The sequence below is a fragment of the Balaenoptera musculus genome, chromosome 6 (genome assembly GCF_009873245.2).
Source record: "Balaenoptera musculus isolate JJ_BM4_2016_0621 chromosome 6, mBalMus1.pri.v3, whole genome shotgun sequence".
NCBI lineage: Eukaryota > Metazoa > Chordata > Mammalia > Artiodactyla > Balaenopteridae > Balaenoptera > Balaenoptera musculus.
This window is the reverse complement of record NC_045790.1, coordinates 29,675,953-29,695,620: the sequence shown is the minus strand read 5'-3', so window position 1 is coordinate 29,695,620 and position 19,668 is coordinate 29,675,953. Positions and strand designations below refer to the sequence as shown.

Below are 19,668 nucleotides of genomic sequence, written 5' to 3'. Positions count from 1 at the left end.
ATCTCTACACACTGGACTACTTGACTTTTTCTGAAATTCCCAAGTTTGTGCATATCTGCATGATTTTGTTCAAGTTCCTTCTGCCTGTTGAAGTCCTATTTATCTTTCACTAGCAGCTCAAGGTCACCTTCCCTTGATAGCCCAGACTGTTCATCTCACTCACAGTTCAATAATACTCTTCTAGAAACTTCGGATTTCCACTGTATTTGTATTTACTCACCTGTTTTTTCTCACTTTTTTCTTCTTCTTTCTATCGTCATGACTAGACTGTGACCTCTTTCAAAGTGGCACTGTGTCTTACTCATCCTCCCCCTTTCACACCTTGGCTGTAGAGCTAGCAGCGTGCATAGCTGTGTCCCCCTCCACAAAGAATCCTGTGGAGAGAGGCCACCTGGAAGATTCTCGAGCAAAGGGGCTGGGTTTGGAGTCAGACCAGACTTGGAATCCCAGCTTTGCTGTTTACAGTAGGTTATATAGCCTCCCTGAGCCTCAGTTTCCTCATTTATAAAATGGGTATAGGAATGCTTAACCTTGCAGAATGAAAAGGGATAGTGTGTGAATGAGCTTAACACAGTGCCTGACACGTGGAGGGTGTTCAAGAAATACCAGTTCTCCTTTCTTGTTCTCTTCCTCTTTGATTTTGCCACTACCTTGCACATAGTAGGCATTCAGCAAGGATTAAATAGGTTTAGTGTAAATGTGCCTCTTTCACCATCACTTCCCTGAGGTACTTCCATCCTGAGACAATCAGATTTATGCTATTCTTCATAATCGTGAGTGTATGTCAGGCATCTGATGATCATCTCTCTGTCCTTTATCTCCTGACTCCCCAAAGAGCACTCCCCCTTTGTCCTTCCCCTTGCCTGTACCCCCTGGAATCTCTTTGCTTGTGTCCTCCCTCCAGCTGCCCTACCTTACATCTGTCTCTACCAAAAAAGGCACGATGCTGGCTTGGCTGCATCTCACAGCTGCGCAACTTCCATGTGTCCATTCTGTGCTAGATCTGTAGCGGTAAAAGGATAAGACTACAACGCTGCTCTGAAAGAGGTCAGAGTCTAATTTTGAAGATAAGGAAAGCACACAGTAGAAGGAAGAAGAAAATAAGTTAGAAAAGAGAGGTAAACACCAAATATTGTGGGAGTTCACAGGTAGAAGAGGCTGGGTATGAGAAAATCCAGAAAGCCTTCTTGGAGGAGGTGACTTCTTGTGGGCCTCAAAGGGAATGTAGGATTTGAAGTTTCTCTATCCCTCCTTTTCTCTTAACCTGGAGTAGGGGGCAATCCACCTCATCATCCTTTAAGGTACATGCAGTAAGTCTTCAATATGTGAAAACATGGACACTGCTGAAGCGAAGTGGCCATTCTAGAACCAGCACAAAGTTTGGAAACATTTCCAGAGCACATCCATTGCTCTGGCCCCTTCCTTGAAGGTTGAGTTAGACTGAGCTGCTGGTGGTCCCTGACAAGTGTTCACAGCAAGCCTCCCAAGCAGGAGAGGAGTGCTCCTTGGGGCAGGAAAGGGTGGGCTGCCTCACGGGACTCCCAATCGGCAGGTCATTTCATCACTGAACAGGGTGTGAGGGTGGTGTTGCTTTGCTGCCCAGGAGACTGCACTGTGCAGCACCGAGCATTAGCAAGTACAGCAAAGGGGAGTGAGAAATCTTTGAACAAGGAGATAGAAACCCACATTCCTCTCAGAGTGGCATTCTGTAGGGAGAGGTGAATTGAGTTAGTGGCAAGTTGAATCGTACAACTTGTCATCAACTTGGAGAAAGTCTAAACTCCTTCACAGCTGTCGTAGTCAGCTCGGGCTGCCATAACAAAGTACCACAGACCAGGAGACTTAAACAACAGACACTTGTTTTTCTCACAGTTTGGGAGGTTGGAAGTCCAAGACCAAGGTGCTGACAGGCTTGGTTTCTGGTGAGGCCTCTCTTCCCTGGCTTGGGGAGGGCCATCTTCTCACTGTGTCCTCACATGGCCTTTCCTCAGTGCACACACGGAGAGAGAGTTTTAGTGTCTGTTCCTCTTCCTATAAAGACACCAACCCTATTAGATTAGGGCCCCATCCTTTTGAACTCATTTAACCTTAATTACCTCCTTAAAGGCCCTATCTTCAAATACAGTCACAGTGGTGATTAGGGCTTCAACATATGATTTTTGCTGGGGAAGGGGACACAACTCAGTCCACGACAACAGGACACACACAGTGTCTTGATCACCTGGCCTCTGCTAGCTACTTGGCACCTCTGTCCCTCCCTGGCTGGCAGCCTGCTCCCTGCCTGACCCTAACCCTCACCATTTTTAAAACATTTCACACTCTTTCCAGGCCCCACGAGCTTTGCACATGCTTTCCATCTTCCTGAAATTCCTCCTCCCGTGGCTGGCTCCTGCTTTCCCTGGGGAACACCTCCTCAGGAAAGCCTTCTGACCACCCTGGTTGGCCAGGTGGCATCTGGGTTCTTCCTTAACCCCTGCCGTCACTGAATTCTGATGGTTACTGTGCTTATCTGTCTCCCTGGACTCCTCACGTTCAGAGCTGTGTCCATGATGTCCTCAGGGCCTAGCAGAGAATCAGTAAATATCTGTTGGGGGAACTATTAGGGACCTTTAATTCCCAGAAATGCCTGTAGACACTGGCAGTTCCCTCCCCAGTGGATGCTCTGCTGCCCTCCCTTGTGGGGTTACAGCCATGGGGCCTTGTGAGCACATCGAGTGACAGCAGCCAATTCTGACCAGTAGGGCAGGGTGCGATGGCCTTCCCCCCCACAAGAGTCAGTCCAGGCAGTGCACTCTTTCTGGTTATATGCAAACGGAATCATCTGGGTTGCATTAGCTGGCTGCACTGTAAACAGCCCTTAACAAAACTGAGGGCTGGGAAAAGTAGGAGGTAAATGGAGAGGACCTTTCCCACCCTGTGCAAGAAGACAAAGCAGGAAAAGGCTGGATGGGATCAGAGTGGAAATGGCTCCCTAGGGAGGTCTGCTCTTTCCAGGCCAGGGGTGGAGGTGAGGGAGCAGGGGGAGGTTCCGGGGCCAGGGGGCACCTCCCAAACAGGCAGCGCAGGAGTGAGGGCTGGGTCTTTGTTTGAGGACCTAAGAGGCCCTTTCTGATGGGGCGCAAGGTGCGGCGGGGACTGTCTGTGCCATCCCCCCTGAAACAAAGCCAGCTGCTCCAGCGGTGGCTCTGACCCCGCGGGAGGACAACAGTGACTGTGTCCTGAGCGTTTGTGTTTGTGTGTCTGTGCTCCAAGCAGCTGGCCCCCGACGAGGCCCAGGAGCAGCAGGAACTGAGGGCTTGCCTGCGCTGGCGTCGCCTCCAGGACGAGGTGCGGAACTCCCCGGAGGATATGCAGGTGTTGAGGTAAAGCACTACGTGATCCCGTTACCTTCCGGTCCTCCCCATCACGCTCCTCCTTTCCTGCAAGGCACGTCCAGGCCATCTCTTAAATCTGCCGTGTTTCCTTTTTAAATTAAATTGGGCTAGATTACTCATCTTCCCAGGGATGTGATTGTTATGTTTTAAGTCTTTCAGGGTGTGGGTTTGGGTTTGCCTTCTGACATTTTCCTGGTGTCTCTGTTCAGGAAAAAACTAGCACAAGGCCATTTCCGGGACCAAATTCTTCATTTGAAGTTCTAATAGTTACTTTATGTGGTGGCTGTGGACTTGGAGAAGGTTAGGGTCTGGTAGCCTGGCAGACAGTAACTCTTTAAAGCCAAAAGGAAAAAAAAAAACTTTTAAGAAAATATTGATTCCTAAGTGTTTAGTAGTAACAGATGTTTGTGTCAATGGGGCCTTTTGTTCCGGATGTGTCCCGGCAGGAGGCCACTCCTCTGCTGGTGGGAGGATTCTACTCTCAGCTCCTGTGTTGTATTTTCAGAGCGTGTCTTGCAGCACTGGTAGGGTTACTTCTTGCCATGTTCCCATTTTTTTTTTTGTCCCTCTCTGTTTGCTTGTTTTTCCTCCACTTCTGTAAATAGTTGTTTACCTGAAACCTTGAGCCTCGGCCCCAGGAGCACTGTGATTGCTATGGCAACAGAAGCTTTCATCCTGTCCCCTCTTGACTGGAGCCAAGCCTTTGGAATCTGCCGTCAGACAGGTGGGAAGGCAGCCATCCGGGAATCACCCCTCATTTTAGATGGCAGCTCTGAAGGCCAGTCTACCGCCTGGGTAGAAGCCTGCCTGGACCGGTCCTGTTGTTGTTTGTTTTTACATAAACATCCCTCTCCGTAGGACTGCCCACTGAGGCCAAAGTCTGAGGGGAATGCCGAGCCCAGCCTGACCCCAGCGAGGCTCGCCAGTCTTTTGTGCAGCACGGCAGCGCAGGGTGTGGCCGCTCTTCCCACGGAGAAGTCCTCTCTCGCACGCTAACCGCTGGCGTCTGCTGACTCATCCATTGTTTAGGAAAGCCGGAGCCGGGAGCCCTGTCTTCCCCACCCAGCGCCACTGTGCAAGCATCCGTTCACTCAGCCAGTGGGATGGCTACACCCACCGCCAACGTGGACGGGGTCCCTGCTCTCATGGAACTTTCACGTAGCAGGGACTCTCTTGTAGGCACAGCTAGCTGCAGGTGGTGAGAAGTTCCGTGAAGGGAACGCAGAGATTCACAGTAAAGAGGCTGGGGAATGCCTCTCTGAAGAGCACCAAGGCCTGAGGCAGGAAAGGGCTTGCCATGCTGGTGCTCGAGGGGCAGAAAGGAAGGCAGTGTGGTGAGAAGGGCGGGGAGAGGCAGGCAGGAGCTGGATCATCCAGCCTTACCCTGAGCACGATGGAAGCTGCCCCAGGGCCTTCAGCACGGAAGGGGCCTTGTCTGTCTTGTGCTTTTACAGGGCTGCTCTTGCCGCTGTGTGGCACGGACTGCAGGCAGCAGACAAAAAGCCAGGAGAAGGGTTAGAACGTTGTATAGTCCACGTTAGAGGTCCTGGTTGTGGCAGGGCAGGCACAAGAAGCAGACCTATTTAAGACATGTTTTGGCAGTGGCACTGGCAGATCTTTGGTCTATTGAATGTGGAGAAAAGGAAATTGAAAGTGTCCAGAATGACTTCTAGGCTTTTGACCTGAGCAGCTGAGTAGACAGGTGGTGATGCCATTTGGTGAGATGGTAAAGACTTCGGGAGGAGCAGGCTTTGGAGGGAAGAATAAAGATTCCAGTTTTGGGCTTCCCTGGTGGCGCAGTGGTTGAGAATCTGCCTGCCAATGCAGGGGACACAGGTTCGAGCCCTGGTCTGGGAAGATCCCACATGCCGCGGAGCAACTAGGCCCGTGAGCCACAACTGCTGAGCCTGCGCGTCTGGAGCCTGTGCTCCGCAACAAGAGAGGCCACGATAATGAGAGGCCCGCGCACCGCGATGAAGAGTGGCCCCCGCTCGCCACAACTAGAGAAAGCCCTCGCACAGAAACGAAGACCCAACACAGCCCAATAAATAAATAATAATTAAAAAAAAAAAAAGGTTCCAGTTTTGCATGTGTCAAGTTTGACATGCCAAATAGATATTCAATATTGAAAACTCAGTGGGGTTTACAAGTCAGGAGCTCATTGGAGAGACTGGAACATTCAGCCTATGGATACTTAAAATTCTGAGCACGTTGAAATTACCAGCTAGAGAGGAAAGTGAGAGAAGAGGTTGAGAGGAGGATGAGGACCCAGTGGAGGAGCTGGGGAAATCAGTGTAGAGGAAACCCAGATGCCGGGAGTCATGGAAGTCAGGAAAGAAAATGCCGGATGCTGCTGAGGGGTGTGTAAAAGGGAGGGAGAGAAGTGACCTTGGGTTGGACCGCATGAAAGGTGTTGGTGACCTTGACATGCATGCATTTATTCATGAGCTGTGGGGAAGGGAGCCCGATTGAAGTGGGTAGAGGAGTGAATGGGAGGTCAGGAAGCAGAGACATTGAGTGTGGACTTTGTGAGAGAAGTTGTGCTGGGAGGGGAGGGAAATGAGGGTCAGGGAGGTTTGTTTTAAGGTGGCTGATGCAGGAACAAGCTTATGTGCGAGCTGTATAACTGGGCCAATTCTGCCAGCTCTCAAGACTCAGTTTCCCCACTCTCCAAGTCTCTAAGTCCCTTTGATGCCCCCAGTTCTGTATGACCATAGACCATCGGTTCGGGTAAGGAAACTATAATTAACAACAGTTGGTGAAATGTGTTCCCAACTTATAAGCAGTCAGATGGACACTGGGAAGTCAGTGCACACGTGTGGAGAGCCTTGTCTTTGGGGTTCGTGGAGCTTCTGATGTCCAAGAGCTTTTCCTTTGTGTGTGGAGCTGGGAGAAGGAATACGCTATTTTTAGAGCCTTGTGCTAAAAGGCTTATTATGGCATTTGTTTTTCTTTTTCTTAGTATTCAGAAATTGTGTTTGCCTAAATTTAGGCTAACCATGAAATGAGTGCATTTGAAAGATTTGTTGCACATCAGTATGGAAAATATTGTTATCAGATGCACTTACAATGAAGAGGAAATGTTTCTGAACCTGCCCCAAATTATATAGTCTAGGTTTAGTTTATTCCCGTCCCTTAGAATTCTCCCTTTACATGGGCTCAGAGAACCTAGAAATGACTGACAGTGAAAGGAAGAACCAGAGTTGTAAAAATTTGGTCTCAGATTTTTGTTTTAGTACACAAATAAGACATTGGGAAAGAAGTCTCTTAAAACAATGCAGTAGTCAAAGATGCTATCTTTTTTCTTTCTTGCTTTTAAGATACCCCATGGTCTTCAAATGATGGACCAAGAACAATTTAGAAGTCTTGGTTTCACATTGCCAGAGGCAATGGAAACTTCTCCTACCCATCTTTGCAGCAACTTTCAACATGGTTGACCACTCCCTCTTTCTAAAAACACTTTCTTCTCTTGGCTTCTGTGTCACACTCTCCTTGATTTCCTTCTACCTCACTGCTGCTCCTTCCCCACCTCTCCTGCTGGCTGTTTAACATCTTCACTTAGATGACTCATGGCTGTGAAAGACCAGTTAAGGTGTCCAACATCATACAGCCAATAAAGAGCAGAGTGGGGATTGAAACAATTCTCTTTTCCTTACACCATCTCCCTGCCTCCAAAGAACTCGATATAGCATTTAGTTGCATTAAAAAAAAATACTCCAGGTATCTTGAACTGTGGAAGGACATGAAGGTCGGGTTGAAAAAAGTATCCTTGGGCAAAGTATCTTTGTCTTTTTACACATGACAGTGTGTGTCTCATTATTTCAGTCAATATAGGGAAACAGGAAAACTCAATATTGTGTTGATGATAGCTATTGGAGGGGTATTGATAAAGTGAGAAGAGAAAAATTAAAATTATGTTTGTCTCTGACTTGCTAATTTCAGTAATTTATAAGAACTGTTTTCCATTTGTGCCTCCCATATATCCAGTGTTGAATCATGGCTCTCATCAAATGTGTCTTAAATTGACCTGGTTGTAAGTTTCATTTGGTTAAAACAGTTCCTTGTGTTTTCCAAGGTTTCTCAGCCTTCACTGGCTGGGGAGCCCGTAATGTGGCTGCAGGCTCCCGAGGCATAGTTTCAAAATGCTAGGGTCACATTACTGGCTCCATGCCTTTTCCCATTTGTTAATTATTAAAATGCCTTTCCCGTAGATGAGACCCCAGTGGCTCTCTCCAGACTTTCCCTCACCTCTCCCTCCACCAGGCCTGGGCAGAACCGTTTGCCGTTCACAGCCTGATCTTACTGCTGTTCCACTCTGCCCTGTCTGGCTGCCACCGCTTTGCTCTCTCCTATTCGTTCCCCCACCCCCCCCCACCCTTGTCCAGTGCAGCAGCCATGACTCTTGACAAGGAAGATGCCAGGGGGCTTCTGAAAGGCTCCCGTGCCTTTGGTCTCTAGGGTACAGCTACATCAGCGTCTTCCCTCTAAGTGCTTTCAGTTAGTGTATCATGACAGGCCGGCGGGATGGAAGAGCTACGGTGGCGGGGTCAGAAGAAATCTCTGTTGGTTTTTATAGTTTGTGATTTATTATCACTTCCCCCTTTTTCTGGATTCATTGTTAAAGTCAAGCTCGTGCTGAGAAAAACGTTAAAATATATCACGTTGAGTAGGCGCTGACAAGCCCAGAGTCTGACGTGGCTCTTTCTAGCTGCTGCCTCCACAGTTGATACAATTCTAGAGAAATGCAGACTCTTTTCCCATCTTCCTCATGAATCCCTCACCCCCCTGGTTCCAAAGACATCCCATAATAATAATAGGGAAAACCCCCCAAGTATGTAACTCTATCTACAGCCAAAGTGAAATGTGCATGCCACAAGTTCTGTGAGTTTGCATGATGCCTAAGCACTGTGTATTCCATTTAACCAGTGAGACTTTTTTCCATTAAAAGCCTATGTGTAAACCTTCTCTAGTATTCATGAAGTTTTCACCTTTAAAGTTTTTTTCAAAATTTTTATTTCTAGTCCTTGAAGAACATAGCAATCTTTCCCACCCACATGTGGGAACGTGTCCATTCGCAGCCGCACAAGCCTGCCTCATGGAAAAGCTCCAGCCCAGAGCTTCACTGCTGGGCCTGAACACTCCCCAGAATTCTTCTTCAGTCTCCACTGGCCCTGCAGGCATAAATAAATCCCTTCACTCCTCCTTGGGCAGCTCCCTTCTCCTTGCCTATGGTATTTATTCCAGACCTTCCCCATGCTCTCTTCCTTCTCTGGCCTCCTGTCCCACAGGGAAAACGGAGGCCACCAGCCTATTCTCCCTTTGATTCTGTAAGCACACCAGCATCCACGTCTACCCTGACCTCTCAGATGCCTGAGTGCCACCTTGTCAGTCTCAGTACAGCTAAAGACAATTTTCTGGTTCCAGAAACAGAACTAGAAATGAATGTGCCTTGATGCAGATCATAGAGCTACATATATAAGTGAGTTTTGGAACCCTCTGCCCACGAGGGAGAAGGGAAGGAGGACCTGTACACCAAGGGGGGATGGAGCTCTCATGACTTTGGACGTGAACTGGGGTCACAAGTCTAGGGAAACTTTTTCCTCAGGGCATTGTGCCCTTCTGATCATCAGATTCTGTAAACATATTTCAGTTCTTACCTTACTGGGTTCCTCTGCTTCCTTTGGTACTGTTAATAACTCTTCCCTTCTGGAAATTTCTATCACCTGACTTTCATGGCTGCCCCTCTTCTGGTTTTCTTTGGCCCCCTCTGCCTTCCCTCCTCTATCTCCTTCACAGTCTTCTCTTCATCTTCCGTCTCTCAGAGTTGGTCTTCCCCAGGGGGCCCCCCTCTTCGCTGCTCATCCTCCTGGAGTGGTCTCATCTAAACACCCTCTCTTAGGTGGGGTTACCCAAAAGCAGATGAAATTCGTGTGAAAGAGATTTGTTAGGAAGAATTCCCAGGAGGGGAAAATGGAAGGGAGAATGGAGGGCCAGGCCGGAGTGCCATGTTATCAAGTCAGGTTACACAGGATTGCTCTGGAAGCCGTGTGGGTCAGCTTCAGAGTGGTCCTCATCAGGGGCAAGGGGCCCAGCGTGTAAATATCCCTGCAGCTGTCATCATTGCTTAGAGAGTACATTCCAGGTGCTTCTGGTTCTTGTGTTCATAGGCAAAACAGGCTCAGGCAACCTGAGGGTCACATCCGAAAAAGAGTCTCAGGGAACATGCCAAGAGCTGATGTGCACACAAATGATAAATGCGTCCCATGGGATATGAGTGGGGCATGGGCACTGCTGGCCACAACTCCCGTCTGTGCTGGAGGCTCCCAAGTCTCCAGGCCAGCCTAGCTCTCTCTTAAAGATCAGATGTGAGTGCTGAACTGCCCGTTTGACATCATCTCTTCCTGGTTGCTCTACATCTCACAGTGGTAATCCTCTCTCCCACTCCCATCTGCTCACCTCCAATAGCACTGAACTCATCCCTGGTAGCACAAGTTCACACACTCATCCAAGGTAGAAACCTGGCAAACTTGTCCAATTCCTCCCTCTGCTTTACTCCCCCACCCCTGGGAGGGTTTAAGCCTTCACTATGAACTTACCTCATAAGTCTTTCTCAATTCGACCTTTCTCCACCCCTAATACCACTGTCTCTCTCTGTTTAGAGCTTAATGGCTTGCTTGCACCAATCTAATATCCTCTGACTTGTTTTTTCTACCTGTAGTCTTGCCCCATCAAATCCATCTTCCTCACTGCCACTGAGGAGCTCTACTTAAAACCCATTATGATTCTGCCACCTCCTTGCTTAAAACTCTTCAAAAGTTTCCCCTTGTCTCCAGGAAAAACTTCCACAGCAGGCAAAGCCCGGCACACCATCGCTCCCATTTTTCTGGTCTCTTCTCTTACCATTCTTTGCTTCACTCTCTAGCCACCCCAAATAGTTCATAGAACCCTACTGTATTAGTTTGCCAGGGCTGCCATAACAAAATTCTACACACTGGTATGTGGCTTAAACAGCAGAAATTAATTTTCTTGCAGTTATAGAGGCTAGAAGTCCAAGATCAAGGTATCAGCAGGTTTGGTTTCTTCTGAGGTGTTTCTCCTTGGCTTGCAGATGGCTGCCTTCTCTTTGGGTCCTCACTTGGTCTTTTCCCTGTGTGTCTGCACTCCTGGTGTCTCTTTGTATGTCCTAATCTCTTCTTATAAAGACACCAACCAGATTGGATTAAGGTCCAACCTAATGGCCTCATTTTAGCTTAACTCCTTCTTAAAGGCCTTATCTCCAAATGCAGTCACATCCTGAGGTACTAGGGGTTGGTTAGGGCTTCAACATAAAAATTTTGGAGAGATGTAATTCAGCCCATAACATCTACTGTCTGCCTGTTCTTTCTTATCTCCTTGCCTTTTTTTCATATTGTCTCTATTTAGAATATCCTTCCTTTGTTGCATGACTCCAGATCATTCTGACCCAGCACAGGTATCACTGCCTTCCAGAAGTCTCAGGCCCTACCCTGACAGGATAAGCTGGTGACCCTCCTCTCTACCCACTAAATGCTCTGCTTGTATCTCCACCCATGACCTTACTACATTATTTTATGATTATATTTAGAATGAGCCATATTAAATTGCCAATATTTGACTATTTTTAACCTATAAAAACAGTGTTTTCACATTGCCCAGCTTGATACATCTCTCTTCTGACCCATCAGCCTTTTGAACCTAGGGACTATGTCTTCTTTGCTTCTGTATACCACAGTGCTTGGCACTGAGTGGGTGCTTGATAAATATTGAAGAAGTGAATGCTGTAGACAACATGATCTCTGTCCCTGAGTTTCTTTGTATATTATTCAGAGAGTTGAAATATTGGTCACAAGACAATAGATAGACAAATTCTAGGCTGCACCCTCAGAATTCAAAGAGCTGAGAGTTGAATATTGGTAAGCTTAGTTAGAAAGGGCCATTGGGAAGATGTGAGGCTTGAGCTGGGATGGTGAGAAAGAATTTCACTGAGGCTGGTAAAGCAGTGAAGGGAGGGGAACTCAATGAGCAAAGCCTGGCAGGCATAAACAGTGAATTGACTGTGGAAATGTCCATTAAGTGAGAATGGGTTTACTGAAGAGGAGAGCCATTAAGAACCTATGAGACTGAAGGTGGACCAGGCTAAGTAATGGAGTTCCTTAGATGCCAAATTCAAGTTTGCGTGTGACCATCCAGGCGGTGGGGAGCTATTTTCAGTTCCAAGAATGATGTAATGCAAACAGAGTTCTGGGAAGATTACCCAGCCTTTGGGATAACACATGATCAGATAGACAGAGTGGAGAGGCCAGATAGAATTAGATGGCTGTTTCAGGAACCCAGACCTGAGATTAGAAGAACTTGGAATCCTCTTCTTGGGTGGCCTAATAAGGCTCTGAATGAGTCGCGTTGGAGTTACTCAAAACTGATTGAAATGTCAATACAGCTTCAAGAAGTCTTCTAATAATATGATGTAAAGCTATCCCTGATTGCAGATAAGGATGGACCCAATAAAGGAACTGGTTGAATATGTGAGCTTTGTGGAGTTCATTACGACTTTGAAGAGAGTGAAGGGCAACAGTCCCAGTGCCTTCTTGACCAAGACCTGGTCTATTCTGCCTCATTTTAGAGAAACATCAACTGAAGATGCAGAAGTGAACTCTCTCCGGGGCTTGTCAGTGTTCAGTTCTCAACGCAGGAAAAGTAGTATAGGGTTAAGCAAGCCTGGAAGACAAACTGCCTGGATTTGAGTTCAGTGCTGACTCCACTACTTGCCATGTGACGTTGAGAGTTCCACGACCATACTGAGCTTTAGACTCCTCGCTGTAGAATGGAATGGGAATAATAACACAACAGTTTCCACTTTATAGGTGAGTGTGAGGAATAAATGCCATGAGTACGTGCAAATCATTTAGAACACATGTGTTAGGTTGAATCACAGGAAATTGCCATTCTGATGGATCTAAAATAACTGATTATCGGCAATTTCCTGTGGTTCAACCTATAGTAAATACTCAACACATGTTAGATACTGTCATCTAGACCCTCTGGCACCTGATAAAAGTTTGCCCAACAAGTGACAGAGGCACAAGGACACAGCCCCCACGGGCAGCCTCACTCTCCCTCCTGGTTCATTCTGGTTTCTGTCTCTGCTTTCACTGCTGCCACCCTCCGGATGGCAACCACAGAGGCATCCTGCTCGTCTCTCTTTAACAACCAGAGCCTGGAAACACCTGCTTTTCCTCCTCACAAACTTACACTTGGCTGGAATGTTCAAAAAGTTAATTTTGCTAAGAAGTTAAGAGAATATTTTTTTTAAAGCGCAAGAGAATGCCTGGTTACAAATGAAAAGGATAGGATTAAAAGCAAACCATCCCCCCCCCCTCCAAAAAAAAATCTGAATGTTAAACAAAGATGCTCAAATGAATAGCTTGAGGGAAGAATTAACTTGGCAATGCTTCTAAGACTAATGGGATCCTCATACCTTCCTGGAACCTACTTCTGGTCTAATCTCTACATAAGGGCCACCCTGGTGTCCCCTCTGGCTCAGCTCTGTACAGCTTCCCTGGCCCCTATACAGAATCTGACTACCGCCCTGAGAAGAAAAACATTCTTGCCTCTATGGCCTTCAAGAGTTCTAACCTGAGCTCGGACCACTGGCACTGGCCTGTGAGGTTCCTAAATCTCTACCTCTGTATCCTGGAACTTCTGCCCTCCACCCTCCATCACTCAGGCTTGGGGTCCCCTCCACCCCATTCTCCCTGTCCATTTTTTTTTGCTGTTTGTTTGTTTGTTTTGCTTTTTTAATTTGAACCACACATGCTAGGCATGTAGACTGTTTCTACCCTTTTGTGACTGGAGGCTTCTGTACCTGTGCCAGCATTTTCTGAAAAACTTGAGGGCTCTCAGCCAGCCAGAAACAGACTCTGTCCTTTCCTGTCTCAAAGGCCAGCTCCACCCCCTTGAGCTGCCCACTCAGTTCCTGTTTCCTGTTGGAGGGACACCCTCAGCTCTCACTTCTTTTACCCAGCAAAGATGACAGACATATCCTGAATAGTTGAACTCAAATAACCCTTACTTCTTCATTTTTCTAGACCATTCTCTGGTTACTCATCACTCAGGTATTTCTAAGGCAGGGGTAGAATTCTCTTTTATAGGCCCCTAATAACATACTTACTGTACATGGTGTTTCATTTTTGCAATAACACTTGGTGGAGTTTTTTTAATATAGAAAAACATAAAGAAGGAATAAAGTAGTTCATAATCACTATTTAGTTAACCATTTTTTAAAAAATACAAGTATATCACAGGAAATTTCAGTTTAGAAAAGTATAAAATTCCATCCCCACCACCGTAGTCCTCTCCCTAAGGTAATCACTGCTAGCATTTTCTTGTGAATCCTTCAGAAAATAAATTTTATAAGTATATGTGCATAATTTTCCTGTAGTGCTGCCCTGTGGGGCACTGATTCATTATAACAGTATTTGCCCATGAAATATTTTCTTAAAAAATAATTCATCTCCATAAACCAACCTATAATAGTTCACTCCTATTTTTCTCATCCTTGGAGGATATCTCATGCCCTCAGCCAATCCTAGCACCATGTATATTACATTCTTAGCTAATGAGTGTTAGTTTCCCATTCAGAAAAACTCTCAACCAGTGAGTACTTTCTCATGTAATCCTAAATTGACTCTGTTCTACAAATTATTTGCTTACTCCCTGTAGGTCTCCCCCATGCTCCCCAAAACTATCGTGTTTTGGCCAATAGTTTTGACCGAGAACGGCTGACAAAAACTGTGCAACTATTTGACTGAACCTGCTTCAAAGACACATAATGTCTTTAATATGTAGTAAGAAAAACTTCTTGCTACATATTAAAATCCAGTTTTATAGGGACTCCTCCCCCTTTCAAGTCAGTGGTTGAGGAGAGAAGGGATAAAAAAGGGGGACTGTATTTCTGTTAAACATTGTACTGGAGGGTCTAGCCAAGGCAATTAGGCAAGAAAGTGAAATAAAAGACATCCACGTTGGAAAGGAAGAAGTAAAACTATCTTTTTGCAGATGACATAATCTTATATATAGAAAATCTGAAGGAAGGAATCCTCCCCCAAACACTGTTAAAACTAATAAACAAGTTCAGTAAGATTGCAAGATACAAGAGCAATATACAAAAGACAGTTGTGTTTCTTTTTTTTTAAATTGAATATTGTGTTAGTTTCAGGTGTACAGCAAAGTGATTCAGTTATACATATATATATATGTATACATGTATATTCTTTTTTTCTATTCTTTTCCATTTTGGTTAATTACAAGATATTGAATATAGTTCCCTGTGCTATACAATACATCCTGTTGTTTATCTATTTTATATATGGTAGTGTGTATCTGTTAATCCTGAATTCCCAATTTATCCCTCTCCCCAACTTCCCCTTTGGTAACCATAAGTTTGTTTTCTATGTCTGTGAGTCTCTTTCTGTTTTGTAAATAAGTTCATTTGTACTATTTTTTAGATTCCACATATAAGTGATATCATATGATGTTTGTCTTTATCTGACTTATTTCACTTAGTATGATAATCTCTAGGTCCATCCATGTTGCTGCAAATGGCATTATTTCATTCTTTTTTATGGCTGAGTAATGTTCCATTGTGTATACTACACCTTCTTTATTCATCAAGAGAGTTGTGTTTCTATACACTAGCTATAAATAATCTGAAAAGGAAATTAAAAAATAAATTCATTTATAATAACATCAAAAATGATAAAATACTTAGGAATAAATTTAACAAAAGAAGTGCAAAATGTATACTGGAAACTACAAAACACTGTTGAAAGAAATTAAAGAACTAAATAAATGGAAAAGCATCTTGTGTTCACGAATTGGAAGACTTAGGGTCATTAAGATGCCATCCTCCCTACACTGATCTACAGATCCAGGATAATCCTTGTTAAAATTTCAGTGGCCTTTTTTTTTTTTTTTTGCAAAAATGGACAAGCTGATCCTAAGATTCACATGGAAATTCAAGGGACCCAGAATAGTCAAGACAGTCTTGAAGAAGAAGAACAAAGGTGGAGTACTCATACTTCTCAGTTTGAATACTTACTACAAAGCTACAGTACTCAGGACAGCGTGATACTGGCATAAGGACAGACATATAGATCAGTGGAATAAAACTGAGAGTCTAAAAACAAACCCTTTCATTTATGGTCAGTTGGTTTTTGACAAGGGTGCCAGAACTATTCAGTGGGGGAAAGAATATTCTTTTCTACAAATGTTCATGGGACAACTGGATATCCACATGCAGAAGAATGAAGTTAGACCCTCTGCTTCATACCACATACAAAAATTGACTCAACATAGATCAAAGACCTAAATGTAAGAGCTAAAACTATAAAACTATTAGGAAAAAAGCCATAGGTATAAGTCTTCATGAACTTGGTTTAGGTAACAGTTTCTTAGATATGACACCTAAAAAGGGTCAAAAATCAAAGAGGGAAAAATATCAATAAATTGAACTTTATCAAAATTTCAAACTTTTGTGCTTCAAAGGACTCTATCAAGAAAGTGAAAAGACAACACAGAATGGGAGGAAATATTTGCAAATCATATATCTGAGGGACTTGTATCCAGGATATATAAAGAACACTTACAACTCAACAATGAAAAGGCAAATAACCCAATTTAAAAATGGTTAAAGGGTCTAAATAGACATTTCTCCATAGAAGATAAACAAATGTCCAATAAGCACATAAAATGCTCGACATTATTAGCCATCAGAGAAATGCAAATCAAAGCCCCATTGAAATACCACTTCATACCTACTAGAATAGCTATAATGAAAAAGACAGATAAGAACAAATGTTAGTGAGGATTTGGAGAAATTAGAACCCTTATACACTGTTGGCAGGAATGTAAAATGGTGCAGCTCCTTTGGAAAGCAGTCCAGCAGATCCTCAGAAGGTTAAACGTAGAGTTACCATACAAACCAGCAATTCCACTTCTAGGTATATATGAGACATGAAAACACATAAGTCCATACAAAAACATGTACATGAATGTTCATAGAAGCATTATTCTTAATAGCCAAAAAGTGGAAACAACCCACATCCAGTAAGGAATGAATCGGTAAATAAAATGTGTTATATTCATACAATGGAATATTAATCAGCCATAAGAAGGAACTGAACTACTGATATGTGCTACAAAAATGGATGAATCTTGAAAACACTATGCTCTCTGAAAGAAGCTAGACGCAAAAGGCAACATGTTGTATGATTCCATTTATCTGAAACATCCAGAATAGGCAAATCTATAGAGAAAAGAAGTAGATTAATGGTTACCAGGGGCTGGGGGAGGAGGAGAAAATGGAAAGTGACTGCTTAGAGGGTTTCTTTTGGGGGTGATGAAAATGTTCTGGAATTAGGTACTGGCGATGGTTGTACAACCTTGTGAGTATACTAAAAACCACCGAATTTTACATGTTTCAAAAGGTGAATTTTATGATATGTAAGTTATATCTCAATTGTTTAAAAAAGAGAGGGATTGATAGAAATCATTGGATGTTTTATAACATCACTGTAGCCTTAGCAGGGTTGACCAGCAATTGTCCAAGGAGAGATGGAAGAAGAAATTACGGCAGCAGGCAACTGCTGTCCTCAGGGCATTGCATGAGACCTGAGGAGCCATTTCCAGTGCTGGATGCCAGGAAGACTTCTCCATAGTGTCTGTGGTATAACAACCCCTCATAGAGATGATTCACTTCCAAGAAAGCATCCCTCAAGTACAAGTGTATATGCACCAGTGTGTGTGTGTTAGTTTTTTCCACCCCCTGTAATCCTGACTATTGTTCTGTTATCGATGCATGCAGGTCCTTTTTTTTAACTGCTCCAGAATATTCCAGGGTATGAACACTCCATGACTGACTAACCATTTGTTAACCATTGGACATGTTGGTAATTTCTAGTTTTTTGCTTTCACTAACCATACTGTGTTGAAGAGTTAACATATGAATGTTAAATGTAAGACCTAAATATAGTACACAGTTGCCCACAAGACTGAGAACAGAGCTGCTCTCCCAACTATTCGTCCTGTTTTACATCCTGGTGTGTGTTGGGCTTCAAACTCACGCAAGCCCTGCACCCGCTGCCACCTCTAAGTCCCCAGCACTGTGCCATCCTCCACGGAGGAGGGAAAAGTCCTTCTCCAGCTCCCACAGACCATCTGCTCCTCTTTGAGTCATGAGATGAGACGATCCTTCCCATTATCTCAGCACACAGCACCACACATGCTGTTAGTGTTCAAAACGTGCTTCTAATCTCCCCTTGTAAAATGAAGTCAGCATTTGTCTCATTTGTCTCTTTCCAAGATAAAGTCATGGAGTTTTTTTTGACACATTACAAAAAAAGTTTTCCATTTTTACCCTTTCTACTTTTGCTTCCTGTAACTTTCAGGTTCTGTATATTCCTGTGTTCTGAATGTGTGGAGCAGACTGACAGCCTGTGCTTCATTATGATCACCTTAGCCCTTTTTAACCCGGCTTATGAGGATACTAGTTCAGGTATATTGCATATGCACCTCTCAAACACAACACTGTAAAAAAGATAATGAGAGCCTTGTGTTGCTTGGATCCTATACTCTTTAGCTAAGTCTATCCCTGAATATATGTGGTTGAATAAAATTCAGTTATGGTTCCTCTAATTCATTTAGGTTTTTTTTTTTGTTTTTTTTTTTTAATGAAAATCACCCTTTGTGGATTTAGCAAACCCAAGGCTGCATAGCAAACTTACTGACTCCACTGCAGCAGATGAATGATGTTTTACTTCTAAATGCTACAGCTTAAATATACTCTGGGCTCTCTTACCTCATACAATCATAGAATATTAGGGTCAGAAAGGGCCTTAAAAGTGATTTTGCCTAGCCTTCCATATCCCTGACAGACAGCCACCTAGCTTCTACCTGAGTATTCCCAGCATCCAGATCTCACTGCTTCAGCAAGCAGCAGCTTCCGCATGGGAACAGCTTATCTTAGAATGGGCTTCCTTGGATCGGGCTGGAAGCTGCCTCCCTATAAAGTCTGCCCTGTCCTCTTAGCCCTTACCTCCAGAGTTGCACAGGATTCGCCTTGTTCTCACACAAACAGTCCACATGTCTGAAGACCATTGTCTTTCCTTTTCTAGTCACTAGGTCACAGGGTTGGGAGAACGGTTCCCATCTTGGGCTTGGTTCCTTGTTGTTCTCTTTGTTGGCAGTGGCCTTCTCCAGATGTGACACCTGAACTGAATATAGCACTCTGTTTGAGGTTACACCTGTGAAGAGTGTAACTATTATTGCTTCCCTTGATCTGGATAATCCAGAAAAGAAAGGACAAGCATTAATAGGATTAGTTGAAAGCACTCACATATACACCATATTTCATTTTTAAACCTAGTATCATACGCCTTCTCAGGGCAGTCTTAGCATTTCAACTCCCATGCATTTTCTTCTCCTTGGTTACATTCATTGAGTGCTTCCGATGCGCCAAACATTATTCTAAGCACTCTATGTACATTTGTCTCATTTAATCCTCAAAATGGCCCTATGAGATAGGTACTAGTACCGTCTTCCTCCGCATTTCATAGATGAGGAAGCAGATGCGTATAGCAATTGACCACCTTTCTACCGCTAGGGAGTGGCAGAGCCAGGATGCAAGCAAAGGCAAGTCTGGCTCCAGAGCCCAGCTCTCCATGATGTCTGCCCCCGTTCCCAGCAGGACTCCCCGTTACACCCCATTGCTCCTATTGATCCCACCTACTATTATGTTTATTGTTTTGGAAGCCACATCATTCCCCTCTTGCTACATGTTGAGTTTACAGACAAGTTAATATACTAAATCTTTTTCATAGGTAAATACTAACTTTTAAAAGCCTCTTTGTCCTTACTAACTATTGTTTTTATTAATTTTGGATCCTCATTCCAGCCTGTGGTTGCTGTTCTTGACTGTAGATGCTGTCAGTCAACCAGCTAGACTTCCAGACTCGACTTATTTGCAAATTTGTTAAGCCAATAAGTCATCATTCCTTGGGCACAGCCCTAAGGACTCCCTCCTGGTTATAGCAAGTAATTTAATCAACAGCCTTGGGGTTCTGTTTCTGAACCTTCTATAAAGCCATGAAACAGCCACCATATGCTAACCACCACATCCATTCTGCCAGCTGCCAGAAGTCAGGATGCCTGATACCCACAGTGAATTTCTGGAAGTGGCCCTCAAGATCCCATGCAACCTCCTTGCAGTCCATCATTTTCT

The 19,668-nt window shown here is 44.4% G+C and overlaps 1 protein-coding gene across 4 annotated transcripts in view; it reads left to right on the top strand.

Annotated features, from left to right (window-relative positions):
* LOC118897357 (aminopeptidase O (putative)) overlaps positions 1-19,668 on the top strand; it is a 380,228-nt gene that overhangs the window by 228,778 nt on the left and 131,782 nt on the right. For 2 of the 4 annotated variants that reach the window (XM_036856496.1, XM_036856494.1), the window contains exon 7: positions 3,256-3,362. In XM_036856496.1, coding sequence (XP_036712391.1) covers positions 3,256-3,362 — 107 coding nt within the window. Of the gene's footprint in view, positions 1-3,252; positions 3,363-19,668 lie in introns of all 4 variants that reach the window. The other 2 variants (XM_036856495.1, XM_036856492.1) reach the window with 1 other exon arrangement.